Source organism: Nilaparvata lugens, chromosome 2, assembly GCF_014356525.2.
Source record: "Nilaparvata lugens isolate BPH chromosome 2, ASM1435652v1, whole genome shotgun sequence".
NCBI lineage: Eukaryota > Metazoa > Arthropoda > Insecta > Hemiptera > Delphacidae > Nilaparvata > Nilaparvata lugens.
The window spans coordinates 99,564,062-99,588,079 of record NC_052505.1 but is presented as its reverse complement, the minus strand read 5'-3'; the positions used below and the strand labels follow the sequence as shown (position 1 = coordinate 99,588,079).

The 24,018-nt window shown below is 32.7% G+C and overlaps 1 protein-coding gene across 1 annotated transcript; it reads right to left on the bottom strand.

Annotated features, from left to right (window-relative positions):
- Positions 1-13,203: 13,203 nt before the first annotated feature.
- Positions 13,204-23,291, bottom strand: LOC120350091 (probable dimethyladenosine transferase). The gene is made up of 5 exons (XM_039422254.1): positions 23,088-23,291; positions 22,132-22,435; positions 21,102-21,323; positions 20,466-20,572; positions 13,204-13,344 (listed from the first exon to the last, which is right to left on the bottom strand). Exons 1-5 carry the CDS (start codon positions 23,210-23,212, stop codon positions 13,302-13,304), a joined length of 801 nt encoding a protein of 266 aa, XP_039278188.1. The 5' UTR covers positions 23,213-23,291; the 3' UTR covers positions 13,204-13,301.
- Between the last annotated feature and the right edge of the window lie 727 nt (positions 23,292-24,018).

The following is a 24,018-nucleotide window of genomic DNA, read 5'->3' as shown; positions in this document are numbered from 1 at the left end:
CAAAGAATAAACGCTGACAAACTGATGTAGATGAACAAACAATGATAATAGCTCAATGTCATGAAGACAAAAACTTCCACAGAGGAATTAACGAGAATTATAAACAAATATGTAAAAACTATGCTGTGCTACCAATTTTTCCTTAAAGGCTGGATAGCATTAACACCTATTAACCTAAGGATAGTTGTCGGTTCCAATGTAATAGATTCTTGATAAATTATGAAGGATCTATCGCCTATGAATGAGAAATTCATTTTCAGAGCAATGAACTTATAATCTTCAGTGAATTTTTGAAAAATATAATACAAATAGACAAAGAATTATATCTTATAAGCCTAAGTTCTAGAGTTACTACGAGCTAAAATACTTATCTAGTTTACAGTTGAAAAACAGTGGCTATTGGCTTGTATACACACAAAACAAATTATATGGACAAAATAGAACACTATAAAACTGTTTAAACTCAATTTAAAACATTAATAAATTCACTTAAATGGAAAATGATTCAGAGCAAAAATTTACAACACACACATAGCCAGCCATTAGTTTCAGAGAAGAAAGAACAGGAAAAGCTAAGTTACAAGTCACAGAGCAAAGCCTTGTTCGGTGTCGATTTTACAGACACGTCACCAAAAAATTATAAATTACAAGTTTAGAATTCACATTTTTATATTGTTCTCAATAAAACTTTATTTTGAAACTATTATTTCAAACTTTCATATATCATCTCTATTAAACTAAACATTTATCTTTTAATTCTGTCAACCGAGCCTCGGTGACACCATGGAACAATGCAACAATCATTTACGATAATAAATTCTCCGTCAAAAAGTTGTCCATCTATCGATGACTCTGATATTTACTATAAGTTCCATAGATCTCGAATTAAAGATTCGATTCCAATGTGAGAAAAAAGTAATATTACAAATACCCCCCTCTGACATAAAAAAAATTTACTGTTTGAAATTTTAAAGAAAAAAATTACATTGACCCTAATGAAAATTTTGAATTGTAAATTTGAGAACAGTAACAATTTTTCTATAAAATATTACATGTCAACTATAATTGAAAATTATTATAAAAATTCATCAACAACATTTGTTATATGTTTCCAAACAATATTTCAAAGTATAGAATATCAAAATTACTTTTGATTCAGCTTTATAATTTAAAGGGAAATATCTCAACAGAAAGTTTAATATGTAAAGAATAGTTTTTTGAAATTGCACATAATTTATAGATAGAAAAATTCAATTTTTATTGCATAAAAAAAATTTAGTATGTTGAATAAAAATTTATTATTATTTTTTTTTAAATGAATTGATGAATTGTTACATTTAATTTTCACATAAAATTTCAATAAATCAAAAAATGTTCATTTCTTTCACTATTGACGTGGTTGATTTTATCGATGCACATTTTGGAAAACAGTCCGTTAAGGCACTCAGTATGATTTTCAGTTAAGTGTGACTCCAATGTGATGACGTTAGTGTTGGGCTGATCTGGATGCACATAGTGTTGGGCTGATCTGGATGCACGTAGTGTTGGGCTGATACTTGTAGTCGACTGATGCATATCAAACTCGATACAGGTGACATCTCAGTTAGCATTGCCTCATGCTTGTAGTAGACGGCTGCATACCAAACTCGATACAGGTGACATCTCAGTTAGCATTGCTTCATGCTTGTAGTAGACGGCTGCATACCAAACTCGATACCAAACAGAGTCACATAAATTTTGTATCATATTTGTAATTATACAATGTACATTTCAGGCTTGAAATGACAATGTAATTCGTTTTTTGGAGAAGAGATAGACGCTGCATACAGGATTAATTTAGGTGAGGATTAATTTAGGTAAGGTTTGGTTTTTTGATACTTTCAGTGTTCTAGGTTTAGAGTTCTGCATACAGGAATAATTTAGGAGAGGATTTTTTTTTTTTTGAATCAATTCTTTCATGATACTGTGACTGTTATTCTGAATTCAAAGTTGCGAACGTGAACATGGATGACAATTACCTCCAGGTAATGTAGTAGTGTTGAAGTTTGAGATACAAAGTCAGCAATAAGCGTTGGCATTGTTATTAGCGTATGCTTTGGTGTCGGCATTGGCATCGGCTTAGATATTGGCATTGGCATCAGCATTGGCGCAGGCATTGGCATCGGCGCAGGCATTGGAATCGGCGCAGATATTGGCATTGGCGTAGATATTGACATTGGCATTGGCGTAGATATTGGCGTTGGCATTGGCGTAGCTATTGGCATTGGCGCAGGCATCGGCGTAGTTATTGGCGTAGATATTGGCGTAGTTATTGGCATTGACATTGGCGTAGATTTTGGCATTGGTATCGGTGTTGATATTGGTGTAGATATTAGTGTAGGCCTCAGCGTAGATTTTGGTGTAGTTATTGGCGTAGATATTAGTGTCGGCATCAGCATTGGCGCAGGCATTGGCATCGGCGTAGATATTGGCGTTGGCATCAGCACAGGCATCGGCATAGATTTTGGCATGATTATTGGTGTTGATATTGGCGTAGTTATTAGTGTAGGCCACAGCGTAGATTTTGGCGTAGTTATTGGCGTAGATATTAGTGTTGGCATCAGCATTGGCGCAGGCATTGGCATCGGCGTAGATATTGGCGTTGGCATCAGCACAGGCATCGGCGTAGATTTTGGCGTGGTTATTGGTGTTGATATTGGCGTAGTTATTAGTGTAGGCCGCAGCGTAGATTTTGGCGTAGTTATTGGTGTTGATATTGGCATAGTTATTAGTGTAGGCCACAGCGTAGATGAGTCACACTAGTTCGAAAATCACCCAAATGTTCTTAACACTCTTCATGGCGTTCACTTGTTGCCAATTTCGAGATTCACATGATAATTATTTCAATGTTAATGTCTGTGCTGTACCTGTTATCTTAAAATGCTTATAAACTAAGAAGAAAAACTTGCTTAGGCTATCAATACAATCTAATACACATGAAAATTATTTTTAAGTATATATAAAATTGAAATTTGTTAACATCCTATTATACAGTCAGCAATACATAAATTCTGAAATATGGAGATATCAATTATAAATTTTCACTAAAAAAATTTCATTTCCATCTATTCACTGTTCAAATATCAAAATTTAATCCATTCTTCAAAATAGAAATAGAATTTCATAACACTCTGTATCATTATCAAAATTGTAAAAAACATCAGATCATCACAACAAAAAATTAATTTCAATATATATTTCAATAATTTCAAACAATTGGTCTTCTATTCACAATCATTTCATAATATATCTGCATTTCATTATCATTTAGTATAACATTTCATTTATAGCATTTATAGCAAGTTCATTTCACATTTATGATTTATCATTCAGGGTTTCAAAATTATTTAGTTTTAATTTTGTGTTCAAAAATTGTATAAAAAGCAAAATATTTAATATTATTAATCATCGTTTGTTGGATACTATAGTTTATTTCGACTTTTCAATGTTCTGAACACAAGCTACATTTCATGACAAAACTTTACTATCAATCATTAAACAAGAAATCATTCAAAACATCAATAATATTTTGCTTCAAAGGCAATCAATATTCATAAGTAATCTGCATCTATGGCAATCAACATTATTAATCATTATTTTGCATCTATGGCAATCAACATAAGTAATCAACACAAAAAATATTATCTCATTACTGCCTCTCTAAGTCATAACCTCTGTTATTCCTTCTTTAGGCAATAATAGGTTTCCATCTCAAAAAACAATCACATACCAGCAAAATTCTAATCAACAAACCCCACTAAAAATTCTACATACACTCCAGCATCCATTTCAAACGATAATCAATCATATCAAAATTTATAGAACAAACAATTTTAAAAATTTTGAAAAAGATATCAATTACAAAACACTTTAGAAAAATTTTAGCCTTTAACTCATTTCAATTGATAATATAACACAACGTTTTTATTCAATGAAAACATTATTATTCAAGTTAACTTTCATTAATACATCACATATATATGGCTACAGAATTCATTAATACTTTCAAATTTTGAAGTTTATTTATTATAACAAAAGAATTTATAATTAAAGACTGTATAATAAGTACAAACATTTCAAGATTATAATACAAAGATGATCAAGATGAATAATGGGTAAATAAGTTCCCTAAAAAATACAAAAAAGAGAAAAAGAAAACTGGGTAAATAAATTTCCTAAAACAACACACATTTCAAAATAAGTGATACATGATGAAAAAATATATCACAAGCACACAATTCTTTACACTACAATGGATAGATTTTAGAAAAGTTAAGTTTTATCAACAATTTAAAGATTAGGAAAATAAGCTACTATTTTAACTTCTAATATTATTTCAGAAGAATACAAATTAAATGACTATGGACAAGATTGGTTAAGATATGCATCATAGAAGAATTTTACTGAACATTACACAAAGACAGGAAAGAATTGAAATTTGAAAAGATTAAGGGCCAAGAAAAATAGGCTACAGGAAAGAAAAAAGACACAATTATGGACTCTTACCATACACTGCGTAGCGATTATGCTATTCTGAATCCCGGCATAACACAGGATTCCTAATCATTGTGTGTTGGGGAATACCCTTTCATCATGTGATTCACTGTCATCATCTTGTAAATAAGCAACTTGAAACAACCTTTGAATACTAATACATCAATGGAGACTTTATGCTTTGTTTTCTTCAAGAACATGATTTTATTCATGGGTTCATTTGTTTCAACAAAGCCATTTTGCTCACAAAAGTTAGTCATGTTCACTTGAGAATGCATTGCATACACCTTTTCAATTCTCAGTTGAAAGTTGAACTCATCAACTTGACTCAAAGCAACATTCATTTTGTTTACATTGTTCCTAACCTCTACAGAAACCTGTCTCATGTAATCATTCACTTTGTTCATAGTTTTCCTAACCTTCAATGTAGCAATATTACTTTCATGATAGTTGACTTTCAGTGAAGACAACTCCCTACCTACCGGTACTTCTTTACTCAATTCTACTATCTCATTAAGGTTGACTTTTTCAACAACAGTAACTAGGCCTACATTGTCAGAAACTTGAATGAGTTGATCCTGTATCTTAACACTACTATTATCCTGCTTCAATTTGTTTTCATCTTCATGATTATCACTCAATGTTTCATGTGCATTTTTCAACAGAAGGTTTATACTAACCTGCTCTAGTCTAATGCTAGCAAATTCTTGCTTCATCTCATCAAACCTAGCATTAAACTTAGCATTTTGCTCATCAATCTTGGCATTTTGCTCATCAAACTTTTGTGTTAAGAATGTTATAAGATTCAGATCATTTTTAATGTTTGCCATTTTGTAATATGCACTGATATCTATTCATTAAAACTTGATCTCTCTTGAACCGATTTCCCACTCAGCAGTATACCATTCATAACCTATCAAGATATCTATCCTACTAATAATTTTTTATAACCAGGGATATATTTTGTAGTTTGAGTCCCACACCAGGGCGTACCATTTGGGACATATTTATTTTGTAATTCGGTCCCACCACAGGGGTAACATTTGCCGTGCTACCAATTTTTCCTTAATCGGCTGGATAGCATTTAACACCTATTAACCTAAGGATAGTTGTCGGTTCCAATGTAATAGATTCTTGATAAATTATGAATGGATCTATCGCCTATGAATGAGAAATCCAGTTTTCAGAGCAAATGAACTTATAATCTTCAGATGAATTTTTGAAAAATATAATACAAATAGACAAAGAATTATATCTTATAAGCCTAAGTTCTAGAGTTACTACGAGCTAAAATACTTATCTAGTTTACAGTTGAAAAAACAGTGGCTATTGGCTTGTATACACACAAAACAAATTATATGGACAAAATAGAACACTATAAACTGTTTAAAACTCAATTTAAAACATTAATAAATTCACTTAATGGAAAATGATTCAGAGCAAAAATTTACAACACACACATAGCCAGCCATTAGTTTCAGAGAAGAAAGAACAGGAAAAGCCTAAGTTACAAGTCACAGAGCAAAGCCTTGTTCGGTGTCGATTTTACAGACACGTCACCAAAAAAATTATAAATTACAAGTTTAGAATTCACATTTTATATTTGTTCTCAATAAAACTTTATTTTGAAACTATTATTTCAAACTTTCATATATCATCTCTATTTAACTAAACCATTTATCTTTTTAATTCTGTCAACCGAGCCTCGGTGACACCATGGAACAATGCAACAATCATTTACAATAATAAATTCTCCGTCAAAAAGTTTGTCCATCTATCGATGACTCTGATATTTACTATAAAGTTCCATAGATCTCGAATTGAAGATTCGATTCCAATGTGAGAAAAAATGTAATATTACAACTACTATTGGCCCGCAATGCACAAAGACGTAACCGAATTTGTAAATAAATGTGAAATCTGTTTGAAAACCAAGTATGAAAGAAACCCAATTTAAACTAAATTCAAACTAACTCCCACACCTAGCCTACTAAACCTTTCAAAAAACTTCAGATTGACACTTTCACGTATAATAATATTAAAATCCTCACAATTGTTGATTCGTTTTCTAAAAGACTTTCCGCCTACACATTGAAATCAGCTAACAGTATCGAAATAATAAAAAATCTAAACAACTATCTTTCAGTTTTCCCAATTCCAAAATGCATTCAAACCAATAACGGATTAGAATTCAACAATGCACTATACAAACAATTCACTGAAATAAATGGTATTGAAACTTACTTCACCACACCTTATCATCCCCAATCTCAAGGCCTAATAGAAAGAACACACTCCACAATTATTGAAATTCCACAAGGACTCGAAATTAAATTCCCAAAATATAGTGATGAACAAAAACTTCGATTAGCTTTGTGAACCTATAACAATTCGATAAAAGATCAATTCAACTTAAGCCCAAATGAACTAACTTTCGGAATTCAGAATTATTTACCAAAAAATCAAGATCAGGATAATCCCGCAGTAATCACTGAAGAACTTGCTAATCAATACTTCAAAGAAATACAAGCGTTGAATGATGCCGTTTACAAGAAATAATCGAGGAAAAAGAAAAACGAACAGAAAAATGTAACAAAAATAGAGAGGAACCACCTGAAATACCAGATAGGATATTCATCAAAAACCCGAAATTTCACAAAAATGTTCCAAGGTATAGCACAGCTACTAAGGAAGGTGATAGGTTTAAAATGAAAAGAAATGTAATCAAAATCCCCCCTTATAGAATGAAAAGGCCTCGTAAAAAAGTAAAAGATAATCTAATTGTTGCAGATGAAGGCAATGACCATCCTTCTGTTGTTCCTGATCCCAGCAACATTGATGTACAGACTGACAGACTTGACAAAGACAGCAGGAATAATTCCGATTAAAATAGGACAATCTATGCTCATTAATGACACATACAAAGTTATCCATTTTACTAACTTGACTGACCTTAAAATACAATCTTTGAAATTACAGACTCATATTAATAATCTGCAAGTCGCTTACATATCCTCTGACATTATTGAATCCTTGAAGAAAATTTCACTCAACCAATATTTTAAATTAGAAATGATTTCTGAAAATAAAAATAAAAAGGTAAAACATGGACTAATGAACGGATTAGGAAACGCCATATCATGGTTGACAGGACTTATGACTGCTGACGACAAAGAACACCTCGACAAAGTTATTGATAAAATAGGAAATAATGAATTACATCTTGTTAAAAGTGAAGAACATAATTTTGAAATGAACCATGAGTTAATTAAGAAATTTAATTTCGATGTTGAGCATATTAATTCAAATAATAAAGCATTCGAAAATATTACTAACGAAACTGCCAATATTGTCAAAAATATATGCAAGCTGTTGACTTAATTACTTTGACTATACAATTGTTGGATGATGAAATAAATGATGTTGTTAACTCGTTGATGTATTGCAAAGAAGGGAAACTTCATCCATCAATTTTGAGCTTTGATGATTTTCGTAGGTTAATTGATTATAAGAATTATTCATTAGCTAGTAGAGATTCCAGTATTTTATGGGAGATTAGTAATAGCACTTTTATTTTATCGAAATCTGTTATAACTTACATTATCCATTTACCAAAATTAAACAATTTATTTGAAAAATATGACCTTCTGTCTTATCCTGTTGAAATGGAATCAAATGTTCACACCATGAAATTAAAGAAATTAAAAGAAAAATCGATATCTGTGTCTCAAAACAAAAAGCTTTGGAAATTGACCAATTGTCAAAAATTCTCTTCTATTTATTTTTGTACTTCAGGAGAAATTATACATGATAACTGTATTTTGTCTGTAGTAAATAATAAGGATTTGGATAGTTGTGTAAGAATAGAAATAATTAATGATAGACCATTTATGAATTATTTCGAAAATTGTAATTGTATTTTAGGATATAAGTTTGATCAAATTAATATCAATAATGGCACTATAAATACTCCCTCATCTTTCCTTATCAATCTGGATATCAATGATAAAATGACAGATGTAAAATTACTGTTTTCTTCAGTTACCACATATGCACAAAAATTAAGTCATGTACCAAATAAAATTCATACTAAACTTATCAATTTGAAAGATGTTAGTGAACTTGATGATATTGAACCTAGAGATTTTGATTTTATAAATTTTGAAGATTCTTTCGTCCTTAAGACATGCCACATTGTAATTTTTGTTTTAAGTACATTTATACTTCTTGTAATTTTGATAATCGTTTATTACAAATTTAAGAAGCTAACCAGTGTACTAAATTACCGAATTGATACACAAGTACCAATATCATCAACCCCTACCATAAGCTATATTGTACCACCTAGAAATTAGATCTAAGTTAGTAAACTTTAATTTGTAACTTAATTTTAATTTTTGTAATTTTTGAGTGTCCCAAATTTATTTTTCGGGACGAAAAAAACTTGAGGAGGGAGGAATTATGTAAACCTAAACAATTATTGATGTGCTGACTACTATTTTTGTCAGTACCACTTAGTGTCGCTCTCAGCGCGCTCATTTTAGTTAGTCTACTCCAGCCACTTGATGTGTTAACATGTAATTTTTTGCAAATAAAATTTATTTTCAAAAACTGAGTTTTAATGAACATGAACGTGTTATATATATATATATATATATATATATATATATATATATATATATATATAAATTAAAACAGGAGACACAATATAAATAGATTGAAAACACTTAAAAACTTACATTAGAAATGGGGTAAATTTTCGGAGACTGTGTCTCCTTTCTCAACCGAGAAGACTGCAGTTTTGAATCAAACAGTTGTGTGACCACAGAGCACGCAAGGAGCCTCAATTGTAGCAGCAGAAACCACAGATTACGAGGTGCAGACGGATGGAGAGAAAAAGGGTACAGATTCAGGAGACATTATGGGGTATTTAGGTGGCGGTTACCAGACAGCACCTGCCATCCAAATACAACCTATAAATACAAAATTTATAACAAAACTAACAGTAGTTAGAAGACAGCTCATTTATATTATACTAGCCATCAGGCTCGCTTTGTTCGCCATATCTGTCTAGCCAGGAGGCTCCGCCCCCTGGACCCCCGACTGGATTGTTCAAAAATAAGATCAGCGGGCTAGCTTCGCTAGCCTGCATGTAGACCTCAGTGGAACCTCTGTACCGAATTTGAATGTATTATGTCATTTTGATCTCAAAAAACACCTGTTACTATATCGGCGTATCTTTGGCGAACAAAATTCTTCCACCTCAGCTAAACCTGTGTACTGAAATTTTTTCAATATATTTCCATCAATATTATTGAAAAAGGTGAGGAAATGCAGAAAATCTGTGAAAACGCTAATTTTGGGCATATCTTTGGCATTATTTCAAATTCCTTCTAACACAACATTATTGCACCCCAGCTGAGCTTCCGAAGTAAATTTGAACATTTTTTGTTTATTTGATCTCGATGAAGCTGAGAAAATGCTAAAAAACGTAGATTTTGGGCGTATCTTTGCAAATTTCTCCAAATCTGTTATTATTGCGCCTCTAAAGGGCCAAATTTGAAATGTTATGTCATATTTTCATCATATGTTAGGACGATCCAGTCGGGGTTCCGGACTAAACGTTTGGCTAAACAGATATGGCGAGCGAAGCGAGCCTGATGGCTAGGTATATAATATTCCCAGGATTAGCTCTGATTGAAGTAGCAGTACCCAGTCAATTTTCCCGCGATAAAACAGGACCTCCTAAATAGGTATTTAGGAGGTACTGGATAAATTGGTATTCAGGAGGTCCTGGATAAATGCATTTAAATCTTCAACTTGGTGCCAACCTAACAAAACTCAACTTAATGCCACCCTAACAAAATTTTTAATTTAGTTACCAGAACAACTGTTTTGAAGAGGTACTCTCTCTAGATTATAGTTCTATATTAACATATGATTTATGGACATTTCAATTATAATTTTCAGATATTGAAATAAGAAAAATATACATGCTAAAAGACGAGCTTTAAACCCTTTAAAACCACCCTTTGAGTTGAAATATCGCCAAAAGATTTCTTAGTGCGCCTCCAAAGGACCAACTGTACATATACCTACCAAACTTGAACCTCTTGTAGTTTCGTTTTTGTCTCAATTTTGTCTTTTAGATATTTTTATAGATAAATAATCCATATTCACTTTTTGTAATCATTTTCAATTCTATTTTACGAATAGATTGTCTCTCATTATATTAGTGTGATCGTTCAGTTATGTGTCAACAGTATTTTTGAATCGCGTAGTCATTTGCTTTTTTGTTTCCCAGCCTAAAACGTTGCTTCATTCTTCCAGCATTGTTCCTCTCTTGTGCATCAACTTTTCGAAGTCCCAAATGTTTCTTCAAAACTTCAAGTATTTCTATGAAGTATGGTCACTGTTGATTTATGCGCATTGATTTCGACAAATCAATCTGCGCTATACATCTCGCCGTTCACCGTTTCAAAATTGATTCATTAGTTTTTGTTTTATCTTCATTCCAAGTTTTTCATGTGCGTCACAGCTTGCAGTGTACATGAAATTTTTCTTCAGTGTTGAAACTTCTTCATTCATTCAGTGTTCAATCCAAATTCATCTTATGTTTTGGATCTCGTATCTAGCTTGCAATTTGGATCTTTTGCAATGCTACTCATTGAAGAATCAAGTTCTTCTTTCACATCGTCTTGTATCTGGTAATGCTACTACTGTACATTCGGATTCAATCTCGCCACCACCTTTGGACAGTGGCGGTTCTAGGCCTAGGCTGGGTAGGCGGCCGCCTACCCAGTTTTTATGAGATTTTTTTTGAATTTTTCATGTAAACCTAAAAATGTTAAATAAACAATTTTTATATTCATTAATACATCTTCATTTAATACCTATATGCTTTGACGTCTTTTTTACATGAATTACTTAAGTAGCCCTACCCTAGGTCTATGAATAGACCTACAGTATGATAAGTTTTGCCTACCCAGTTTTTTATGTCTAGAACCGCCACTGCCTTTGGAGTGTCCTTGTCGGAGTTTCATCGGTTTCTTATAACAGTGAGGGGTTCACTGCTGTCAGCCTAGAGTTGTCCTGGATTCCTGCTGGTCTCCAGAATCTTGGTTCAAGGTTCTCATCCTGATCCACACCACCTGCGTGGACACGCTGGTGCTCGTCTCCACCTGCTGTTGCTTCAAACTTTCTGAGCTAAGTCCTATATTTAACATTTTTGATATTCTCACATCACGTCAACTATAGCAAAATATCCACTTTGGTTATAGATCTTGTGCTATCTCTTCTAAATTGGATATTTTGAGTTTAAAGTATATTTGCTCTATCTTCCCAGACTAGTCTTAATTTATCAGTGAATCTTATATTCAATTTTATCTCAATATTCAGTGAATCTTTTTAATTGAGTGTTTTCCACTATTTTTAAAGCTTTCGTTTTCCATTGGTGATTGTATCCTTTTGGGTTTAAAATTGACAATATTAGTAACTTTCATTTTGAATAATTTTTATTTGTTTTTCAATCATTAATTCACATATTAATATATTTTCATTTTGATTTCTAAAAGTTTAAATAGTCTCAAACTCATTCAATTATTTTGGTTATTTATAAAGTATTTAATATCGTGATTTCAAATTCATATTGACTTATTGTAAATCAATCTTTGAATATTTCAAAGTATTGAAAGTGTTTAAACATCACTCCTTTATCTGGTAATTATTTAAATTCAAACAAGCAACTAGAACCATTCTTTTACTTGCATTCCACTTTTAGTGTACCATATTTTTATTTAGTTTCCTTTGTGTCAGTTCAGTCTCTTAATTCCTGCACCTTTGCAGATCTTGTCTTTGTATCGATTATTAGCTTAACTTTGTGACTACTGTTTGTTCAGTGCATCCATTCTAAATTTATTGTAGAACTCTGGTACCTAATCATTTGTTTAATTACTCAATTAATTACATCAGTTTAATTACGGTACTCTTGTATTTGTTACTTGAGCACTTTTTCAATTTGAGCTAAATTAAATTTTAATTGTGATTTTTCAATATTCAGTAACTTTCATTATTCATCAAGCCTGTTGTTTAAATTTGTTTTTAATAATCAACTATTCTACATTTCTGATAGCTCTTTCAGTTATTATTTGCACTATAAACATTTTAATTAAATTTGTGATTATATTCAACCTTTCATTTCGTATTTTTTATTTCAATCTCAATCCTGAGTTACCATTTGCTGTACATGCCAATTTGCTTTCATTCAATACATATTATGTAAGCACATTGGATCTTTCCTCCTTTCAAATTTATATGTGGATTTTGTTAGTCTCTGATTACTTTACTAAATTTCATAACCTATAAATTCACCCCTTTATACAGTCCACTCTTCTGCTTAGACAAATTTCACAGTGACCTTGCATTATTTTCAAGGATTTTCAATACTAATTGCTATTGGTTTGGGGTATAGTATCTTGTTTTAGCTTCACTGTTATATGAGTAAATTGTTAAAACACAAGCAATTCGTTCAATATGAAATAAAAATTATATTGATTTATTTAGTTTGAAAAGTTTTTCCAAGTATAGTTATAGGTTACTGGTATATATGAATAAATATAATAGAAATAGAAAATTCTCAGGCGATAGGAAGCGAATACAATAAATTTCCTATTCAAGTATTAATTGAGTATTTTATTGATCTCATAGAATAATAATATAAAACATTTTATTTGCTCGAGAAAGAATCCCAAGACCTTTTGAGACGTGTGCTATAAGAAGTGGATTCCCTCCTTGTTGAAAGCGTGAAGTAATCTGAAAATGGAAAATCAACAAAAAAATTAAGATGAATTCAAAAACCACATACTGGACTATTAATAAATTATTTTTCATTACATTATTCCCTAGTAACACATCAATTCGCGAATAACGACTAGGATATTGCAGAAATGCAGGATGCTATTTTGACTCAAGGGTACATCTGAAGTGCATAGCTTGATAGTTTCAAATAAAAATAAGTCTAAAATGTATCAAATTACATTCAATACATACTATTTACATATTTAGTTTGGCCCGGACGCGTTTCAAGGCGCTGGGCACTGTCTTCAACATTCACTGCTACTGAATTCCCTAGTTTTGTTGACGTTAGGCTGATTCCACACACATTCAGTTCCATTTTGTTCGGTTCGTTTTCTGTTCGTTGCCGAAAACGAATGAGACATTCATTTATGATACAGAGTGTTTACCAACTCCCTACCAATATTCTAGGGCATCATTGTTCCAAGCTAACAAACATATCTAAATATTATATTTAAATTGTCCGGAAGTCTTCAGTTACTCACACAGCGCCCTTTTTGCATTTTTTCTAAATAATGGTTAAACATACAAAATGAAACTTTGCACAATAATTTATTACAACTAGACAAAGCTACAAAAAGTTATGATAATTTTCAAAATTCATAAAATAAAATGACGGTCATTTAAAATTTTGTTTCTTAAATAACTCAGAAACCATTGGTTTTACAAGAGTTTTACAGTAATAACATTTTTAGTAAATTTGATTGCCTATCGATTGGTACCAGATTTTTTAAGATTGGATTCATATTAACTGAGATATGGCAGCCTTAGTGATAGATGACCACTGAAAGTTTGTTGCAGTACAAACCAATGCATTGCTGATAGAGTCGCCTCAATGATGCAAATTTTAAAAAAATCTCTTTTTGAATTGCATGTTAATAGTAAGCGATTTTAGGTTATTTCAAACAATAAAATAACGTTACATAACCCTCTAAAGGTGGATCACCAAACACTGAAGCTGCCATATTTCAGTTAATATTGGTTTAATCTTAAGAAATCTGGTACCAATCAATAGGCAATCAAATTTACTAAAAAAAGTTATTCTTGTAAAGTTTTTGTAAAACCAACGGTTTTATTTAAATAACGGAGTTATTCAATAAACAAAATTTTAAATGGCTGCCATTTTGTTTTATGAATTTAAAAAATTATCGTAATTTTTTTGTAGCTTTGTCTAGTTGTTGAAAATTATTTAGAGAAATATAGTAAGTGAAAAAAACAAAATGGCCACTATGTGAGTAGCTGAAGACTTCCGGACAATTTAAATATGATATTTAGATATGTTTTTTACCCAGGAACAATGCCCTAGAATATTGGTGGAGAGTTTGTTAACATCCTGTATAAGGTTCTATTCTAATTCGCACGGTTCTTATTCGGTATTTTCTTCTCAAACATACCTGTGTTTGGATTTTCACAATGTAAGATAATAATTTTGAATAGCTATCAAAATCACTAAATGAAAAGATTTTATAGGTCTCAAGCAAACAGCTGTATTGCTATCGCTGGGTGCGAGGTCAACAAACTCGAGATTAGATAATAGTGTGTGTCCAGGCAAATGTGCAGGTATCCAGGAAGGTACAGTTTTGAACAGCCAAATGGAAAGGAGAATATTATTGCTATTTATTTGATAATATAAAATAATAATTTTTTTGAGGTTAGGTTCTATGATACTTACTGGTCAGCAACCTAAATAATCGGTCAAGCTGTATAAATTGAGAATTAGCCAGACACCTGTGGCAAATTTAGTTGCATACAAATAGCATTTGCTTAAAATGTGATCAGAGGATTGGTAACAAGCATGGCATGTTAATGTAAAAGGAAAAACATTTTAAAAAATACAAAAATATTTATTATGTCATACATGCATGGACAAAATATGTAAAATAAATAAAAATATTAAGGAAATGTTGTATATCCTACTCAGCGCATGAATACATTTGTAATTTTAGAATAAGCCAATCAAAATACAGTAACTGACTGGCGGTAAAAGTGAGTTAATTCAAAAATATACTTTATTTATTATATAAATGATGAGAATTTGTAAACTAGACAGTACCCAGTTTATGTAACAGATATAGAATGAATAATTAAAAATTATAATATTTGCTCTTTATGCAATAACCTAGCAGATTAGCACGGACTATATTGAATCATGTTATTGCATAGTAGTGAGGCTAGGACCAGCTCCAATCAGAATTGAATATTTAAATGATATGCAAATTTGAGAATACGGAAGTATGGTCGTGGAAAGAATAGGGGTAGATCAAAGCCCACTTGCTTGTCAGAGGTCACCGGGAACAGCCACCAATTTAAAGAGCACAAGATCCATTTTTAAATATTTGTATGTTTTTAAAAAATCTAAGTTTGAATTTAAAAATTGATTTAATAAGACTCAGTTAGGTCGTAGTAAGACGTGAGTCACCTAATTTAAATATCCCCATTGGAGAAGATGACATCAGCCCACAAAAAGGCCTAGGACATCAAAAGAATCCAGATCGCCATCATACTTTGTGAAAATTGATATGTGAGTTTAATTAAAAAGTTATCAAGGGGGCCCTCAGTGCTTAGAATAAATTAAAATTAAATAAAGCTAGCTTGATGAAAGGTTATTTGAATATTGAAATTAATATCAAACTTTTGCAAGTCATTTAATGTAAAGGGAATTTTATTAAGAACAATCTATAAGATTTACATGTTTAAGTAAGCACAGATGAAATATTTAATAATTTTTGATATTATATTATATGCTCACTTAACCATTCTTTTTATCATTAAATTATAAAGATTTTAATGAAGCTCATGTTCATAAGATAAATTGATTTATCTGATTTCCACCAGAGGCCGAACCCTAGTCATGAGAGATACATATTAATATATTCTGAGATTTATAATCTATATTTAATTATTTATATTAATTTGGAAAGAAGATACATAAGGTTTTATTTGACAAGTAATAGCAAGTCGATAATTGAGCTATACAATTTAAAAGCATATGATTGCTGATTAAAGAAGCACATGGTAATATTTCATGCTAAAAAGCAAAGTCAATCATTAGTGAGCTATCTGTGATATTTTTCAATATATATATGTTCTTCTGTTATTCTTATACTCGTTGCTCTATATTTTATTTGTTTGTTGATATTTTATGTAATTATATTGTATGTATATTTGAATGGTGTACCCTTCATTTATTATCCTATCTCCATGCATGACCAATCTTGTTATAGTCTATTTTGTTACCAGTATTGAAATATTAATAAGATTACCAACCAACTATATTCTTCACGGAATGAGTTGGATAAATCAGCAATATACAGCATTGATTATCAAATCTTTGGAAATAATACATTCCCGAGATTTATACAAATTGTCCAGTACCAATACATCTGATTTGAAGAATCTCAAAGGTCATAGTATTTAGTTGCAGCAACATAAATTAATAGAATTTATAAGGTATTCTGATAGAGTATCGCCTTTGATTCCGCTCGGTGTCATTTTTCATTGCTGACAACTTTGGTGAATGGTGGCGGGTGGCATTGGTGGCGGTACCACATCATCTAGTGCGATAATCGAAGCCCTTATATCTGTCTACCTCTACTGCATCTATATTTGTGGAGTACAACAAATCAGTCACAAGAACTGTGAACTGTTAAAGCGGCCGACGTTTGCAGCCAGTGAAAGTAGAGAACTGTTTGAGCTCCTGGGAGAGCTGGTAAGAGATTGGTACTATTATTTTTCCAGGAATCACAAAAAGTGTTATACATCTTCCAAATCTTTGCTCTACCGACTGCGGCCAAGCAGGGCACACGTTATAGATAAAATAATGTTACAACAATTCATGCTGTTATTAATATATAACAGCTGGTATTCAAATAGTAAAGCTGCGTTTACACCAAAGTTGTTAAGAGAATGTGATAACTTAATCCTTATAGATTCTATTAGATTGAACATAACTTATCATACAAATGATGAACATAATTATGTGTTTGTCAAGTTCCATTTAATCTAATAGAATATAAATATAAGGATTAAGTTATTAACATTTTGTTAATAACTTTGGTGTGAACCCAGCTTAAGATGTGGTCTTTTGTAATAAAAGTTTTCAAGTTAATTCAAAATTGTGAACTTTTTAAGTATTTTAGTTTTGATTCTGTTAATTTTTGACATTCAGAGTGATTATTTTTACTTTCCTTGCCCTATTACCATAGGCAAGCAAAGTATTGCTTTCAGAAAAAATTAAGGTACCCCAATTTCTAAATTTCTATACGTTTCAAGGTCCCCTGAGTCCAAAAAAGTGGTTTTTGGGTATTGGTCTGTATGTATGTATGTGTGTGTGTGTGTGTGTGTGTGTGTGTGTGTGTGTGTGTGTGTGTGTGTGTATGTGTGTGTGTGTGTGTGTGTGTGCACACTCACATATATATGAGTGTATGTGCGTCTGTGTACATGATATCTCATCTCCCAGTTAACGGAATGACTTGAAATTTGGAACTGAAGGTCCTTAAAATATAAGGATCAGACACATATAATTTCGATCAAATGCAATTCAAGATGGCGGATAAAATGGCGAAAATGTTGTCAAAAACTGGGTTTTTCGCGATTTTCTTGAAAACGGCTACAACGATTTTGATCATTTATATCTAAAATAGTCGTTGATAAGCTCTATCAACTGCCACAAGTCCCATATCTGTAAAAATTTCAGGAGCTTCGCACCATCTATGCAAAGTTTGATTTTAGATTCCCAATTATCAGGCTTCAGATACAATTAGAACAAAAAATTCCAAGTGGAAAAGATTGAGCAATTTAAAATGAGCTCGAAATTCGAAAAAAATGTTATTATTTCTGTTGGCAACTATTGATTCTATTGAATCATTCACTATGAAGAGATAGCAGACTTCGTGTGTCTCCAGCGTTATTGTCCTGTCACCAGCTGGCTTGGATCTTTGAATAGTAGACTTGAGATGCGCGTGAACACTAGCGTCAGGTGATAAATTTTCATAACGGCAAGGAAGTTGTGTGAGTACGCCACACCAGATTTTTTGAATTTAAAATTTGTTTTTTGTTTGACTCATGTTACATAACCTTCATCTCTTGCCTCCATTCATGAAAATCATGTAATTTCCCTTGGAAAAATGAGAAAAAAATGCTCTCTGAGTTTAATTTATTTTTATAATTTTTTAGCAAACTATTAATTGAAAAAATGCTTCAGTGAACTAACTGAAATGAATTGACCATATGATTTTGACATAGCCTAGAAATTTTTAAAACAAATAACAACAATATCAGGTTAAAATAAAAACAAAAAAAAATTAAACATGTGTTTGTGTTTGCTGTTTCCTAGCAACGAATTTGAATATGATGAAACCTATTCGTGCGAAGGGGCGTTCGGTGCTATGTGGTTGTTATTCGGAACCGAATTCAAACCGAATTACCGTTTCACACTAATCGGAATTGGCGGAGAACAAACATAACCTAATGTATGTGAAACTAGCCTTAAAGTATGGTGGATAGGTGGAAAAGTAGTAGAATAGTTAGACGGAAAGGGATAGGTTGGCGGATGAGTGGGTCAGTTTGTCTCAACAATAGCGGCGAATTTATAAATGTGTGTACAGACTTACGCCCTGCTCCGCAAACGAACGTTACTCGAGCAGATGCTAGATGATTGCAGGTCGAGCAAGAGCGGAACGCGAACAGAGCGTGTAACAGAGATTGAGCTTGACTAGCTCCTAAGGCGAACTAACCAATAGTTGCGCATGCGCGGTTAACGTTTTTGTTGGATCAGTTACGATCTATGTGTAAGGTATAACACGAACTATTGGTTAGTTCGACCTAGGAACCCAGAACTCGGCCAAGCTCGAGCTCTGTTCGCGTTCCACTCTTGCTCCACCTGCGATCATCAATCGACCTGCTCGAGTGACGTTCGATTGTGAAGCAGAGCGTAAGTCTGTACGCACCTTAAGAATTGTTTTACACTATTACAGAGGACACGGCTTGATACAATTCTGAGCAGCAGTTGAGACAAGGATAATGCATTATTTGCTAACTTAAGTAGTATAATTTGGGTATGCAATTTGTTGATGTTACCGATCTTCGTAAAAATAAATACATATATTATTCGAAATAGGGCCCTTCTTCTAGGGAGATCTATGAGAAAGGAAATCTCCAATTTAAGTCCAATTCTTTTTTGATTTCTAATTTTAAATCTCCTCTTTTCTATCAATTCATAAGCCACACCTTTCCTTATTCATAACCCACTCAAATCTTAAATATCCCGTTTGTAACCGCCCCCTAAATACCCCATAATGTCCCCTGAATCTGTACCCTTTTTCTCTCCATCCGTCTGCACCGCGTAATCTGTGGTCTCTGCTGCTACAATTGACTCTCCGTGCGTATTCTGTGGTCACACGACCGTTGGATTTGGATCTGCAGTCTACTAGGTTGAGGAAGGGAACTCAGTTCCCAAAAATTTCCCCCATTTCTAATGTAAGTTTTCAAGTGTTTTTAATCTATTTATGTATTATGTCTCCTGTTTATATATATATATATATATATAATATATATATATATATATATATATATATATATATATATATATATATGCATTCATAGGCCAAAGTTAGAAAAAAAATAATTTTACACTTAATATGTTAAATACTAATGGAATCTAGTAAGTTGTGGAGCCACTGACAGGCCTCTTCTCCAGCATCATGAACTTGTGTCAGCCCTCCATGATAGGGGTGTTGTGGACACTCAGATATTAGGTGATTCATTGATTGAATTTGTCCACATTGGCACAGAGGATCAGAGGTGTATCTCCATGCTGTCATCAGCTCAGCACACCTTCCCACCAGCGTCCTGAACCGGTTAAGGCCACACCACTCTCTACGTCTCAGCTGGGTGCCAGGGACAATGTCATTAGGGTCATCCACAATACCTTTGTTCCTGATCTCAAATGCAGCGAAGCTCGGTGCCCCGATATTATTACTAAAACATTTGACAACTTGTGATAATATACATTTCATTGACAAAATATGTTTTTAAGCTTACAATTTTATTGAAATATCTGAATAATTATTAGTACTTACAGTAAGAAATCATCAATGTCCATGTTACGAGCTCGTTTTTCTGCTGCACTGCAACTTGTGAGGACATCATCTATTTTTTGTTTGATGTCAAAATCTGAGGGCACAGTCTGGAATGATAAGACATCAGATTACTTGAATGAGAAAAAATCAAGTAACTTAATTTAAGTTGAAGTGTTTGACTGCAAATCACCAACAACCTTAGTTGCTTCACATTCAACATATGATAATATCTATCAGATTTGAATAAATCAATGAAGGATCATCATTAAAAATTCCTAATTCTTTGAAGTGATTCTATTAAAGATTTTATAAAAATCCTTGATGAAAATATTTCTTACATCTTCATCAATCAACAGAAAAATAATTGCTTGATGACTTCTTTTGTTTTTTAAATGCGATGACTGAAGTTGTTTTTAAATGCAATATAAATTAATATATTCATGAAAAAATAGCAAAAGTAATTCTATGATTAAATAAATTATTTCAAAATAATAATTTAATAATTAAAATAACCTTGACTAATGAAGACTTAAATTTAGAAAAGATGGCCTTAGAACTAAGATCTGAAGTAGTTATGATGAGAATGAGCAAAGTATAGTATACGAATGTTTGAGTGAAATTTGCGCAATACCATACCATATTCGTCAATGAACAGTTCTTTAGGAAATTTTTCTCGAGTAGTGTGGAGACTGAAGTTTGTTTGAATACTGCACTCAAAGTTTTATTTTTTCTGATAAAGGCAATCCTAGTCAATCCATCCCATTCACAGTAGTTTATTGGCGGAGGAGGATTGCGAGGCTCTATCCTAACCACATTCGATTCCACTTTAGGTGGAGGCCTGAAATTATTTTTTCCAACCTGTAAAAGTAGATTTCTTGTTACATGTCAGCCTTTTATATTCATATTCATGATCATTCATAATGTCAGAGCCACACTCTCGACAAGTGGCACACTATACAATAAATCTATAGGGGCAGAGTGAAGGCGGTCGTCGACATTTGTACGCACTTGACAAGAGTGTGGAAGCGGCATTAGACTAAGCACACGTAATCATAGAATCTAGAAACAATGACAGCTCACAGAGAACTAAATGAATGCTGTAACTGCAACCGATCCTCATTCTACATAACAAAATGCAGTCATTAAGAGGATAATCATGATTATTTATTACTGACATACTAGACATTGTAACTTTTCGACTGGAGAGTGTAAGGTGACATCGCAGTTCGCGGTGTGTTCTATTTATTTCGAAACAGACAATACTAGCTTGCAAACAACAGGCATGATAGCTCGAAAATGTATTTTACTATACACACACGATGTCTGCATATTCACATACCAGCGAGAGAAAATAATCTTCTTGAAAGTTATGATATTCTGAATCTCAACACTGTTTCTAATCAATGGAGGAAAAATTAATTTTCCAACCAAGGGTGATTTCTAAGATCTTACCAATACACAAGCGTAATTGGGCAGGACAATTTTTCAAGGATATTGAAAAATAACAATTTTTATGGAGAAAAATCAGTGGTAAAAGGATAATTTCTGAACAGGCGTCTTCAACAACAACAACAACAACAACAACGTTGAACTAACATAAATTATTGGAATATAAAAACTAATAATAAATCATATGAAATCCAGTACTTGATAATAGTACACTTACTTTCATAATAATCTCAACTCTTGCTAGAAGTTGGGTGTTTATCGACAATCTGCAATACAGTTTATCTCCCGGCTTTGCTACAAGCCTGTAGGCGAACTCTCGTTGGAACATGAGGATGGCACACCTGAAATGCGGCCTGTGTAGCAGAAGCTTGAAGACAAGAGGAGAAGATATTTGGTAGGGGATGTTGGCAACGCACACGTTGAAGAAGGGCAACTCGGCTTTGATCACATCTCCAATGATGATTTCAAGTTTGGGCTGGAATGGTGTGCCCATCACACGCTTTTGGAGTTCAGCCACTAGCCTAAAACCAAATTAACATTACAATAATTATATAGACGTGTACCGTCGGTAATTAACAATTATTTTCCAATCTGTAAACATACCAACAAACGGGTATTTTTGTAAAAATAAAACGATTACTAGATGCTATAAGCGGTAAACATGTAGTTAATTTTTGCGCCACTCTCTGTTAGAACCCAAATTTGGTCGATCTGTCTGGCCCAAAATTCAAACCAGATAAAATTGGGGAATTTAGTAAGTTTTGATGTATTAAAATTTCAACTGAATCAAGAAGTAGGCCCTACTACTAGCCAATAACAATAATAATAATAATAATAATAGCCAGAAGAAGTGTTCCACTAATAAGAGCCAAAAAATAATGCTTTGAGAAATAACATTCAATTAAAGACTCAAGTGTTGGCTTAGGAGAAAGCCATTTTATTCCACCCAGGAATATTTCCTGGACGACGCGGTAGGCCTTGTTTAATCCATGCTGCCATCTCGGTAATGTGAAACGTAATAAATTATAAGTATTGATGCAACTCATCAATAGTGAAAAGGAAGGTAATCCAGGTAATATAAATTTTATGTACCGTATATATTTTTCCAAACAAAATGAATCCATTTATATTTCATAAAAGCTGGGATTAGAAATACTGGAATACTAGACTCACCTTGTGTCTATTTCACAAGCAATAACCTTCTTCACTTTCTCAAGAAGCTTGACGGTCATATTTCCCGTACCTGGACCAATTTCAAGAACAGTATCTGTGGACCTGAGAGCAGATTTGTCAACCATACTTTGGATGACTAGAGGATTCTTGAGTATATGTTGTCCAAATTCTTTATTGAACAATATACCTGTAACAGAAAATTTAATGAAACATAATTACATTTTGAAGAGAAGTTACAGAACATAAAATCGATTATAATTAAAGACAATGATAATTAGCCTTGATAATATTTTGAAAAACCTCAAAGACATCAATGTGTCTGCGACTCTTACTTATGTAAAGGCAATGAGGATGAAAGATAAAGTTGGATCACTTTATTGAGTGGGTTTAGATAACTGGAAAGAGGTGAGAACGCAAATAAATGGCAGATGGCAGTTGCTATTGAACCAAGCGGTGACATCCAACTTAAGGACCGAGCGCTTTCAGGCACAATGAAAATACAGCATACAGTAAAATATGGCTCGTATAACATTAGGACACCAATGAGACACCATGAATGAGGAGAACGCTGCTTCACACCCATTTTTTATCCGAGCGAGTCACCAAGCATACTTCTTATTGCTTATATATTACACAATGGACACCAGCCAGGAACAAATTTAGTGTTTTTTTTACTGAGGTCGTCGGTCATCATTTCTGGTGTCTCACTGGAGTTCCAGCATGCTTCACACACTATACTCTGTACAACAAAACGTTTGTCTTGGAGGAATGTGTGGCGCAGAGAAATGGAGGGAGATCAGCCAATTACTGTAATGGATAGTCATAGGTAGAAGCGCAGTTGCCAATTTGTCGATGAAGATTGATGACTTTCAGAGAGGAAGCTCCGCAAGTTTAACATGAGAGCTTGAATAATCACTGGAAATTAGAGGAT